The sequence below is a fragment of the Filicampus tigris genome, chromosome 8, assembly GCF_054856515.1.
Source record: "Filicampus tigris isolate MCC_2025a chromosome 8, RoL_Ftig_1.0, whole genome shotgun sequence".
In the NCBI taxonomy this organism is placed as follows: domain Eukaryota; kingdom Metazoa; phylum Chordata; class Actinopteri; order Syngnathiformes; family Syngnathidae; genus Filicampus; species Filicampus tigris.
In genome coordinates, this window is record NC_141224.1 from 20,012,561 (window position 1) to 20,025,387 (window position 12,827).

The following is a 12,827-nucleotide window of genomic DNA, read 5'->3' on the forward strand; positions in this document are numbered from 1 at the left end:
ATTGTTCCTCCCTGCTTCCGATGCCCTTTACTTCCTGTCAGGCTCGATTTTGGGTTCAGGTGATGAGAGACCTTCGAGAAGGAGTCAAACTGAAAAAGGTGCAAGAGCGTCAGTACAACCCACTGCCCACTGAGTTCCAGCTTACTCCCTACGAAATGCTCATGGATGATATCAGGTCCAAACGCTACAAATTGCGCAAAGTCATGGTGAGTGTCTAATATGGATGACGCAAACATATAATGGTCAGTTTATTGCTTTTATGATGTTATTTTTTTCTCCAAAGCAATTTGTTTGGATAACCTGTCATAATAGTTGCAGCCTTGGACTATTTTCACTTGTAAAGCAGTATGATACTACTTTCTAATTTGATATTAGTAAAAATGTTTTATCCCTAACCAAAGGATAGGAAATTTAAATGATGGCGGTGGCCCACAAGTTTCAGCACTTCTGGCGAGGCACATTGCACCACACATCGCACCACACACTTCTTAACCAGATGTAAAACTGCCATTCTAAATACCATGTGGACAAAATAAATGCCAGGAAAAAAAAAAAAAATATATATATATATATATATATATATATATATGTATATGTATTTTTTTTTTTGAAAAAAAAAAGCATGAATGGATAACTCCGCGGGTGTCGAACCACGAGTATGGGGGCGTTCACTGTAGTAGAGGAAACACGTTTTATCATCAAGAGATGACCCAGTATTTGTCTTTACATTTGTGTTGTTTCAGGTGAATGGAGACATCCCGCCGAGGCTTAAGAAGAGTGCTCATGAAGTCATACTGGAGTTCATTAGATCCAGACCACCCCTTAACCCGGTCAGTGGAACCCAAGTCTTACTGTACGCTCTCTAAACACAATGAATCCCTGTGCAGCTTGTGATATCCTTAGTGAGATACAGACCATTGTCGTGTCTCTATCTGAGCTGATCTACTAGATCTACTTCCCAACCTTTAGCGAGCCAAAGCACCATTATAAAAAACTTTGGACACAGCACCAAACAAAAATGTCACAAAAAATATGAATACTGAAAGGATGGTTATTTTCTCTCAATTTACTCATAAATTGACTTAGTCTGAAATGTGGTTCTGTTTAATTGAATGCAAAGCAGATATACATGCAGCAAGACATAACTTATTCTGTTGTATGAATGGGCAAGTGTAAATGCAGTTTTCTTGTACCTTCTGCCATGTAATGAAAGAAGCAATTAATTATTCTGCCTGTCACTATATGTCTCTGGCATAGATGGATGATTAAATATGAAACTGCAATCACTAAATAATGTTTCACAAAAAAATTATGTGAAATTGGATCATTTCCCATGCCACCCCTGATGATATCTCACGTCACACTAGCGTGCCACGGCATTCAGTAATCCTATTGCTCAAGTTTTTGTGAAAATTGAGACATATGAACATGAAACTGCTCTGATTTCAAGTTCAACCGCAGAATCCTGAAATAACTTTCAAGAGCATTATACTATCAGCATCATATTAAGGTAACTTCAAGCAGGCATTAATGGGGTATATACTGTGTAACCGATGTATACCGGTAGTGAATTTTAATCCACATACGAAAGAGGCCTGACTTTTAGTATGCCTGTTTCCATGCATTTTTCCTCTGTATGCTGACATGATGCATATCTAAATCCTGCCACTTTAGAGCAAAAAAAATAAATAAAAAATGAAATTAGGATCGTGTCAACTGAAATATGTAGTGTAAAGGCAGCCCAAAGGAAGGACATAACTTCTATGGTACATGTTCAGTATCTCAAAAAATTGGAGGATGCCTGGTCCAATACATTGTGGTCACGTACATAACCAAGAATTTGTAGTTCTTGAATACGTTTTGCATACTTTGTGGGCTGATTAAAGACACTGCTGTGGTCCAACCCTAAGCATCCCAATACAGGATTTTATGCCAATAATCACATTGTTTGGCAGGTGTCCGCACGTAAACTGAAGCCACCAACTCAGCCTCCTCCCACACTGCATGAGAGGATCCTAGAGGAAATTAAATCTGAGAGGAAACTTCGACCAGTGACTCCCGATATGGTCCGCAGGGGACGAATGGGTAAGACCTTCCACACCTCAAAATATCGATATTGCAATGTAGTTTATCATTATCTCTTTTGGCAAAGCATCGATACACCAGCATTAAATATTGATATTTCAGCTTTTTTTTTAACCAATGTTCTATTTTGACAAAAAAAAAAATGTTACGATACAATTTCCTTTCATTAGTTACATACAGTAGAAAATTTGATACATCATTGATGTTTGGATACAGATAGTATGTGTTAATGCTTGCAAAATATCACAATAATTTCATATAGCAAGTTAGCCTGCAAATTCCACCGCTAACCGATGCTTGAAATATTTAATAATCAATTTCTACTTTTGTCTTGGATATGAAGCACCACTTTTCATGATCACATAATGGCCTAATTTGGTAGACTGGCGCCTGTGCGCTCAGCGTTAAAATGGGCGTAATTTCATTGCCCGTGCAACACACGGACGCACCATCAGGAGGTGCAAGGCGGTCTCCAATTGCACGTCACACACACAAACTACATCATCCGAAAGGGGGAGATTTTGCAGTTTACGTGCCAATGTCATGCACAAACTTCATTAAGTCTAATTTATGTTTTCGCATGTTAGGCACGGCATAATGGGGCCTGCTCTCCGTACCACTCTGATTTTTGCAAATTAGGGGTGCAATGAGTATTGGCCGGGAAAACATTACTTTCCATCCCACAATAGCGCTGTTTTTTTTTTTTTCCTTTTTGTCATACAAGAATGAAGTGTAATTGCGCATCCACTACAGTAGGTGGCAGTTGCGCTCTCATTATCAGAGAGTGTGCCAGGACTATTAGCTCCTCTACAGCGGTGTACTTACAACAATTTTATAGACAGATGATACTAATTATTGTCATGGTGGAGAGATGAGGTGGGGGGCAAAATATTTCCTTCTTACGTGGGGGGTATATAAAAAAATAATTGAGAATCACTGCCTTAATGGAACCGTCACATTTATGTTGCAGTTGCCACCTCCTATTGTGTTCCTAACTACGTATATAGCTTGCAATATTGTGACAGTTAAATTGTAATACTAAGTGCAATGTAATTTACAGTCAGTCCACTCTTTACTGCTAATTGTGTGTTAATTGTAGAAGTTTCTTTCCACACTTGAAACCCAGGAACAAGCATGCTAACTTCCAGAATGTCTTTCTATCTATATGCAGTATCTGTATATGACAGAAAATAACCCTCTGCCTCAAATAACCTCCTAATCAAAGTGACTGTCCCGTGCCATGCATTTCTCGTTGCAGTAATTCGGCCACTTAGCATGTCTTTCAGTTTTGATGCGTCAGGTAACGTTCCTCCTGCTGCTTACCTGGCTTTTGTTTATTTAATTATCTCTTCTCACTCGCTATATGGCTGCTCATCATCATCATCATCATCTCACACACACACACGTACACACCCACATACACACACACACACATGGTTTCTGCACACTTGCATTCATATTTCATGCTTTAGTAGTTAGTGAAGGTTGGCTGATGTTGTGTGGTTGTACAATGTGCTGACGTGGGACACTGTTCAACAGGAGCGAATATGGATGGGTGATATAAAAAATAAAAAAAAAATTGCAATCGAACAATTCCAGAAACATTTATTAATTAAAATGTCAAAAGCAAAAATGTAATTTTGTGAAAAGTGATTTGGAAGGCACTGTTGCACTCAAGAAGCTCCTTTAGCTTGCATTCACCGTCCATTTGCCTCAATATAGTCACGTATTGTTTCATACCAGAATCGTTATATCAAACCTCAAGTTGAACACAATCTGTTCTGTTAAGTTGTTTTCAAACGAAATACGCAAATGTTATCAGATCAAGAGACAATCTAAAGAGACAATCTAAAGTTATTATAAAACCTTTAATAACTGTACAGGCAATGTTTTAGGTGACTTTTTAAGAGCTCTACTCAGTGTAAAAGTTAACAACTGTAAAATGTAAATGACTTTGATGACAAGTAACTCAAGTTAGCGGCCGACTCATGGCCACCGCCTAACTACTTTCTGGTTACACTGAAAGCCAATTAATGAATTTATAGTCCTGTTTTAAATGCACTATTTTAGCCTATTGTTATACGAGAAAGTTAGGAGACTTTTTCTTATGTTTTTAGGTCTCCTGTCCGACTGTGTCTGATTGCATAACATTTGCCTTGCTGGTGCTTCAAGTCTTTTTGCTATTCGAGGAATTGAGTGCTGCAGGAAAAAGCGTCTTTGCCAACCTGGCATCTTTAGGACTCATTATCGTTGTGCGTTGTACAAAAGGGTCTTTCATGTTTCCTGGCGATCTTGCAGGATTTAATCATTATGCCCATGGAGCAATGTGCGGTAGGACGACTGAGCCGTTTGGTCACTCGATTAATTTTCTCTCATGGATTACCTATGTAAACATTTACTTTAAACAGCCAGTGAAACAAATATCAAGATGTATGTCACTGAGGCATCAAATCAGATCAGAATAATGCTCGTAAACACCAAATTCCTCTTACTGAAGCCAGTGTCTCTCATCTCATCCCAACATAAAGCTTTATCATCATGCTGAATCATACATGCTGTGGGATTATCCTGTATGTGTGGTCCTCCGGTTGCACTTGTTGTTCTATAATGGTAAATATCTGGCAATAATTAGACAATGTTTTATGTACTGTATTTACATGAATCAGTCAAGGCATCGGGAAATTGGAATTCAATGCTCAGGGGAGGAGCTATGTGGTGGCCATTCTTATGTTGGGGGCAGGACAGATGCTGGCGGCCATGGTGGCCTGACCATTTGCGATGGCCACCCCGCCCTAGGTACGGCCATTGGTCAATGGGATCAAAGAAGGCATTTATGATATTGTAATACCTGAAAGTAGGGGTGTAATGAAAACACGTTTGAATCAGAAAACATGTTTTGATTTCAAAGGTGTGAGTTTATCGATACACAAACTAATGAAATGGTATTAATATAGCTTGAACCGGCCGATCCGGCCCAATCAAAAACCTAGAAATCGTTATAAGTTAGTTTAATTTTGCTGATGATTTGTTCTTTTTTTAAAATGTAATAAATTGAATAGTTTGTGCTTCGGGGAGATTTTACATACGGTATTTTTACATGTTAATATGGCACACGCTACAAATACACTTCTCAAATCGTTGATGAATCACTTTGAGGGAAATGCCACATTTACAGTACTGCCAAGTTAATTCGTAATGTAAAATGATTGTCTACTTTTAAAAAGAAAATGGAATTGAATTTAATTGAATAGTAATGAATTGAATCACCCTTGAATGGTATTGCACCCCAGATATTGAGATACATATCGATTCATGTTTTATTGGCGAGATGAATAGTCCTACCAGATATGCAATAAATATACAGCTTTTATTATTATCAATAATCTTACATCAGACTTAGCTCTTTATCAATTTCATATGATTGACAACATTGAATATCGATAAATATACATCATGACTTTTTGCTCCGTGGCCGATTGAACCAATGACAAGAAAAAGAGAAAACAATGTTCATAACGTAGATGAGAATGGCTTGTTTCCGTGGTTACCTTGACAGCGTTTCATGGTTGACAAGCTGGAAAACAAACATTACACTGAGAATATAATTGCTCCCAATGAGCACAGAGACAATCAACACCAGAGTATGTTGCTACTTTCAAACCACAGCGCTCATTTGTCCATTTGCTACACTGCCAAAACCATGAATCCATCTATCCACTTTCTACCACTTATCCTGTTCGGGGTCACAGGGGAGCCTATCCGAGCGGACTTTGGGCGAGAGGCAGGGTGCTGGTTGCCAGGCGCATCCCGAACTGGTTGCCTGTCAATTAGACCGCTGCTAAAACCACCACTTGATATTTATTCGAGAATTCAAAGGATTTTTCATACCAGACGTTTCCTCTCCGATTGCATTGCAGTATTTTGCAAACCAAGCAGGACATCACACCAAACGACGACATACGTTTCAGTGGAGTATTTGGGCAATCGTACAGAGCCCTGTGGGTTCTAATAAGGTGCAATCTAGTAAGGAGACATGGCAATGTACAGCTGATTTAAAGAAAAAAAAAAAAACACACACACTTCTTGCATTGCTTAACTGAAAATAGGCCTGTGACATAAGTTAAAAGGTTTGTGTAGCTTTCCTAATGAAGGAGGTATTCCCTTCTAGGTTTTGGCAAAACTCGCAGTATGCCACAGGACTTGTTCCGTACAGGACTAGGTAAAGTATGAGCCATGTTGCTTGAAGATTTTTCTTTTGTCCCCCCAACCCTAACCCAATGGCCTTGTCTGTCTGCCTGCCTGGCTGTCAACTAATGTGTAATCAATTACTGTGTCAAGACTGGCCAAATCGCAGTCAAGTGCACAATGATGACTCAATATTCGGTCCAAGTTTGAATCCAGCAGCGCAAAAATACCCCTTCGAGATGATGAGCTCGTATGGATGCCTTCCCCCCCTGAAACAGGAGAAATATTACCAACTGAGGCTTTTCATTTCACCCCTCACGCTTCTTTCACCCTGACTTCCGCCTTCCTTCTCAATCCTCTTTGCGCATTGTTTTTGGTGCTGTTGTTTTTTGCAACAGTTTCACAGTCCATGACAGCTTAATTACTGCATAGTCAGAATCATTTTGAAGGTGATTCCCCTGCGTCTCCATCCATTCATGTCCTATACAACTTATGCTCATTAGGGTCACGGGTGTGCTGAAGCCTGTCCCACCCCCAGCAGACTCCAGGTGAGAGGCGGTGTGCACCCTGGACTGGTCACCATCCAATTGCAAGCTGTGTATCTCAACTTTCACTTATATGCAGTATATACAGTTTTGCAGTGCCAAACGAGCATCTATTCATCAATGACCTTGGACTTGTAGATTTGAGCTCTTCCAAATAATTAGTGGCGGACAGTCTGGAGCCCAGAGTCTGAGTATTTCCTGAACGATGCCTCCGCTCTGTGTAATAACACCAGCTTCCTCCAATCCCTCGCCCGACCTCATTCACCCTTCCCGCTCTGGCCTCACAAGGATCTCCAAATATTGTCTTCTATTCTGGGGATTCTTGCATTGTTCGACTTGACTGTCATTCAAATAAACTGCGATGAAAATGATGAAAAGACAACCAGAATAGATTTTGAATCGCACAATGAATGGATGCAAGAACTCCGAAGAGATAATGTTTTGAGATCCAGTGCTGTTTGTGTGATTATCTTCATGACAGTCATTTGTGTGTGACTCTATGCAGATGAATTCAGTCCGTACATGGGCAGGAGGACATCTAGCACTCTGTCATTGACCATTGAACCGGCACCCCCTAAAGCAGAACACTCCGGATCTCAGTCCGTACCCCAGAGGAAGAAGCTTCTGAAGGCTCCCAGCCTTGCCGAACTCGACACTTCTGATTCAGATGTCAGTAAAGACTTGTGATTTTTAGCATATAATTTTTATTAAAAAATGCATCTGATGTCTGACGAGCAAATTGTTGTAATGTGTTTTTGTGTATGCCATATATTTATTCAGGAAGAGTTTTTAGGGCACGGATCAGCAAGCACTTCAAGTGTTGCAACGTCTCTAATGGATGACACATCTCCAGAGTCAGCACTGGGAAAGAAGAGTGAGTTCACAATTAATATTCACCCCATAAATCGTAATCCTGTGTCATGTTTATAATGCTGAGTGGGTCTTTGCCTCACCAAATAGAAAGTCTTGCAAATAAATGATATTTCTATGTATTTTTATGTCGAACACCAGCTCCACCACAGTTCCTGCCCATCTCATCCACACCACAGCCAGAGAGGCGCCAGACCCCCCAGAGGAGACACTCAATCGAGAAAGAAACGCCGACCAATGTCCGACCTTTTCAGCCGCCCTCAAAACAGAATTCGAAGTCTCTGGTGAGTCACCTGTTAACATTTTTAAAACTTGAAAACTGCGGAACCTCTGAGGTTGAACACAATGGGCCCTATTTTGGTAGACTGGCGTCCGTGCGCTTGGTGTAAAAACGGCGCACGATCGGGGTGGGGTGCAAGGCGGTCATTGCCCAGAGATGGGTATTTCGTCCCAGGGACGGAACGGCCCATTTTGGGGACGGAGATATTAAAAAGTACAATAAGAATGAGAATTTGTATAGGTTTACCTTGAGGAAAAGGAACTTCTACTAGAATCCAAGATTCTAATATAGAGGTTGATAATGGATTGTGGAAGGCTTTTAGAAGCAAACGTGAAGGATCTTAAACTTAGAGCCAAAAGAATCTGTGCAGTTCAGGTAGCCCTTGAGCAAGGGAGAGTGTGTGAGTGTACCGTAATGCACAACATGGAGACATCTAGATTGTTTCTGTTGGACCCCGCAGGCAAAAACGTCTTATAATGAAGCCCATCCCTTGGAGCACTGTCACCACAGCAGTTGCAGCATTTTAAGTGCAGATTTGCTTGTGAATACTTGAGTTCTTTGTTTCCTGGATTATGAATTGCATGATAGTCAGTGGAGCTACAGAGTTATGGTTTGTTAAATAGGGCGTATAGTACATAATCGTGGCAATGCTGACAGTCTCATCGCTGCTTATGGCAGTGTTTCCCAACATTTATTGGGGCCCAGGCACGTATTTAGCATCGGAGGAAAAATCTTACAATACACCACCAAACTAAATGGTGGGCCACATCACATCGCATATTAATTGCAGTCTAGTGGAAGAGCATTTACAGTAATTGCTCTGCCTGTCACTGTACTTTGTTGGCATAGACAGAAGAATAAAGATAGATGTAGTGAATCAATACATTTCAGACCAATTCAGTGAAATTGGACAGTTTCCCACAACATGGGCACAGCCACTGGCTTAAGGGGAAGTCAACCTAAACATATTTTTTTCAAGAACATGTTCCCAGCAGGCCCACTAGTTGAAACACGGCATTCTGATTAATTTCGCGTTTGTGGAATATAAATTAAGCAGCAAAATGCACTCATTTTTAGCCATCTCTGGGGGCGGCCATTTTGTCTTCTGTCGACTGAAAATGACATCACAACTGCTCACAACGACCAATCACGGCTGACCTGTTTTCTGAATCTGAGCCGTGATTGGTCGTTGTGAGCAGTTGCGATGTCAATTTCAGTTGACAGAAGTGACATAAAATGGCCGCCCCCTGAGATGGCTAAAAACAAGTGGATTAACACTTATTCCACAAACGCAATATTTATCAGAATGCCCTGTTTCAAATAGTGGGCTTGCATAGAACATATTCTTGAAAAAAAAAATGTTTGCGTTGACTTCCACTTTAAAATGAATGAATGAATTCTGGATGTCCCATGGTCAGTCTTTCTGGGCCATAGTAGGTAGGTAGTACATCAGGAGTCTTGGTATGGTTACCATCTTGACCAAATGCCAATTTTTTGACATTTTTACCCAGCGGTTGCTTTATAAATGTATGCTGTTAATTTACTCAGTTGTTGGATGAATTGGTCTGCTCAAAGCTGTGTGTCACCAATTTAGAAGTATGTTTTCTGTAGAGTTTTGTGTTGCTTGATAGCACTAAATGTTGCCGGGGACACCGACTGCTGTGTTTGTGCGTGTGCGCAGGAGGAGTTTTGTTTCCCTGTAGAGTGTCTGTCTCTGACAGTGGAGGAGGTGATGCACATCAGGCAGGTTTTGGTAAAAGCGGAACTGGAGAAATTTCAGCAGTATAAAGAAGTCTACACTGCAATGAAGAAGGGAAAGGTAAGCTTTGAAATGCTATTTTCTCACCACTGGCGGTTCTAGACAGTTTTTACCTGGGCTGGCGAGGGGGTGGCAGGAGGTTCAGTTGGGAGGACGGCAGTTATAACCCCACCCACACGCACACACGCACACTCACACACACTCACACACACACGTACACACCCATTTCTAATTCAGGTTTCATTTTCTGCTTCCCTGGCAAGTGGGAATTAAATATATTATGTAATAATTGGAGTGGGAATTTACTGCAAACACACTTTTTATACACAATTTAGAGACAATATAATGAACATTTATAATAAAATATTGAATTTAGCATTGATAGATTCACTGCCACCAGTAGGGGTGGCAAGTGAGGTGGCAAGCCATTTGGTAAAGGTGGCCGCTGCCACCCCTTGCCACCCTGTAAAACCGCCTACGTTTCTCACAAATGCTTTTACTAGTTAATCTAACTATACATGAATAAGGCTGCAGCATGTCACTATACAGTACTGCAGAGATGGGCACTATAACCTTTTATGCCAGTCCATCCCCTGTCCTCCGTCCACGACCTGAGTACCGTTCCCTCCTCGTCCCTCCGTCCTTTTTCCTAAAAATAAACGTCCTCTGACATCGTCCGTCCTCGTCCTTTTAAAGCGCTTTTGTCCTTACATTCCGTCGGCCCGCCCCACCCATTCCACCCCGCCGCCCAGAAAAAAAAAAGTCTGTGGACTCATAAACATTATTTAAAACTCATTAGCTGGCTAATGTCCAATGCACATCCATATATTGGCTGGGACTATCATGAGTGGATTGAATTGTTTACAACTGTTTAACCAAAATAGCATTTAGCTGCCAACACAAGACCGTCATAATGTGATGAAAATGATGATGATGATGACGACGATGTCAACTGGCACAAGCCAGGGGACATCGGGAGAATATTTATGATTGAGAAATAACGCAATACTATTTCGTTTTATTGCAAAAACCTTTGCCTTTTAACGCAAGACGTTTTCTGTTTTTATTGCATTTTGCAGTAAAAATAATTATTGCAAAATAACATAATGTTATTTTAGGAGGAGAACGATCGTCTTCCGGTTCCGGGTCATAGCTTTCAGTGTGCGGCGGAGCTGGTAGGACCCGTCAGGTTTGGATAGATTTTTACATGACCTGTCAGGTTTTGGTAGATGTTTACAGTCTGGAGGTGTCCCAGACAAGGACATACTTCACATGCAAAGGGATAAGGGTTGTACTCAATGTAAACAGTTAATTGACAAAACAAAATTGCTGTGCACCTTTTTTCTCATCAGTGAAATGGGTGTCCACTAGAGGGCAGACTATGCCTGTGAGAACAATGATGCAGTGAGGGAACGCACATGAAAAAAAGAGCACTCTACAGTGTTGTGCAGGCTTAGTCATGGCTGCTCCGTGGTATCGCAGAAGAGATCCGTAGTCTTTCTTTTAAAAGAACCCAACACAGCACGTCAGCCGGTACGTGACCCGGTTTAGGACGATCGAAAACCCACTTCCGTCCTTGCTTTGTCTGTCCTTTTTAAAAGACTTCTCATCTTCCCTCTGTCCGTCCACAAAATGGGTGTCGGTCCGGCACGGACGGACCCTTCCGTTCCTGGGACGGAATGCCTGTCTCTGCAGTACTATATAAAGTATATCATCAGAGAAGCAAACTGCAAGTGACTGAATGAAGAGTATTCTTTTATCATTAGCAGTGCTTTAGGTTTTTTTCAAAACTGTTATGTACTTCACATGTTTCCATGTTTTCATTGCAGCTTTGCTTCTGTTGTCGGACCAAAAGATTTTCCTTTTTCACCTGGTCCTACATCTGCCAGTTTTGCAAAAAGTAAAACACCATACACATTATAATCGCACATTTATGTATTAAAAAAGGAACATCTTACATTCGTTCATTGCTTTGTTTTTCTTTACAGGCCTGTGTGTTCACAGTGTTGCAAAAAGGTGAAGTGTAACAAATTATTCTTATTTTAAACCTATTTATTCCATTAATAAAACAGGTGAAAAGTCAAATAGAATTCAGTTGTGTGGAATTCAAATGTAAAATTACAGAATTCAACATTAAATAAATTATGTGTTAAGATGCATGTTTTATGTGTTCATTTTCCTATGTTTGTAATAGAAACATATCATCTTTGGCAGTGGTATTTTGAAATTAGATCATAAGGTCGTTGACCTTATAACAACTTTATTTGTAATTGTTTTCTGACAGATGAGATTGCCGTCCAAACCTTATTCCAGTCTTCCCATCTACTCCGTCGGCTCTACTAACACTCTACCCATGGAGAGGACAAGTGGCATGGCATCTGGAGGACAAGAACTCGCTGTGGCTGCAGGTCCGCTGACTTCTGCTGTGGATGGCGCATCAACGGCTACCACATCCAAATCAGAAGCCAAAAGAGCTGGAAAAGCTTCTGGGACAGTCAAATCTGCCAAGTCATCCAGCGGCCATAGACGGCCAAGCATCCACAAGACAATGTCCAAGTAAGACATTTGAACTGTACGGCAAAGGTTTATCCTCCTCTCTGATTTGTTTTGAAATGATAGTTGGTATGATGGCCTCAGGGAGAAACTCATTTTGAATAGGGAAGCAGCAATTGAGAGAGACAAAAAACAATTCTTCGACAATAAACGTTTCTCACCCATTTTGGGGGGTGCTTGATTTAAGCATTACTCAAATTTAAGGGATTATTTTCTAATTTTGTTTTTTAACTGTATGTCCTTGCTATAAAAGTGTGTAACCATACTATAAACCCATTTTTAATACAACTATTTCGGGATGGTTATATCATTTATTTTTATTACATTTATTAGTGCTGCATCCAACAATTGTTTTAATAATCAATTAATCTGTTGATTATTTTGTCGATTAATTGATGAATTGGATTTTTAAAAAAAACACACCTAAATTTCCGTTAATATATTCCAAAAGAGGACATTATTTCAAATTGACATTGCAGAAAATGCACCCAAAAAATAAGTATGATTCCGTTACTAGTTTCGTCCGTAACATGACAGAAAATAGGCAAAA

General features: G+C 40.4%; 1 protein-coding gene across 3 annotated transcripts in view; it reads left to right on the forward strand.

Annotated features, from left to right (window-relative positions):
- spire1b (spire-type actin nucleation factor 1b) overlaps positions 1 to 12,827 on the forward strand; it is a 33,548-nt gene that overhangs the window by 18,604 nt on the left and 2,117 nt on the right. Inside the window, exons 6-16 of one of the 3 annotated variants that reach the window (XM_086038229.1) lie at positions 42 to 206; positions 744 to 830; positions 1,956 to 2,085; positions 6,254 to 6,304; positions 7,321 to 7,484; positions 7,596 to 7,689; positions 7,827 to 7,969; positions 9,647 to 9,784; positions 11,554 to 11,624; positions 11,713 to 11,740; positions 12,009 to 12,280. In XM_086038229.1, coding sequence (XP_085894355.1) covers positions 42 to 206; positions 744 to 830; positions 1,956 to 2,085; positions 6,254 to 6,304; positions 7,321 to 7,484; positions 7,596 to 7,689; positions 7,827 to 7,969; positions 9,647 to 9,784; positions 11,554 to 11,624; positions 11,713 to 11,740; positions 12,009 to 12,280 — 1,343 coding nt within the window. Of the gene's footprint in view, positions 1 to 41; positions 207 to 743; positions 831 to 1,955; positions 2,086 to 3,343; positions 3,386 to 6,253; positions 6,305 to 7,320; positions 7,485 to 7,595; positions 7,690 to 7,826; positions 7,970 to 9,646; positions 9,785 to 11,553; positions 11,625 to 11,712; positions 11,741 to 12,008; positions 12,281 to 12,827 lie in introns of all 3 variants that reach the window. The other 2 variants (XM_086038230.1, XM_086038231.1) reach the window with 2 other exon arrangements.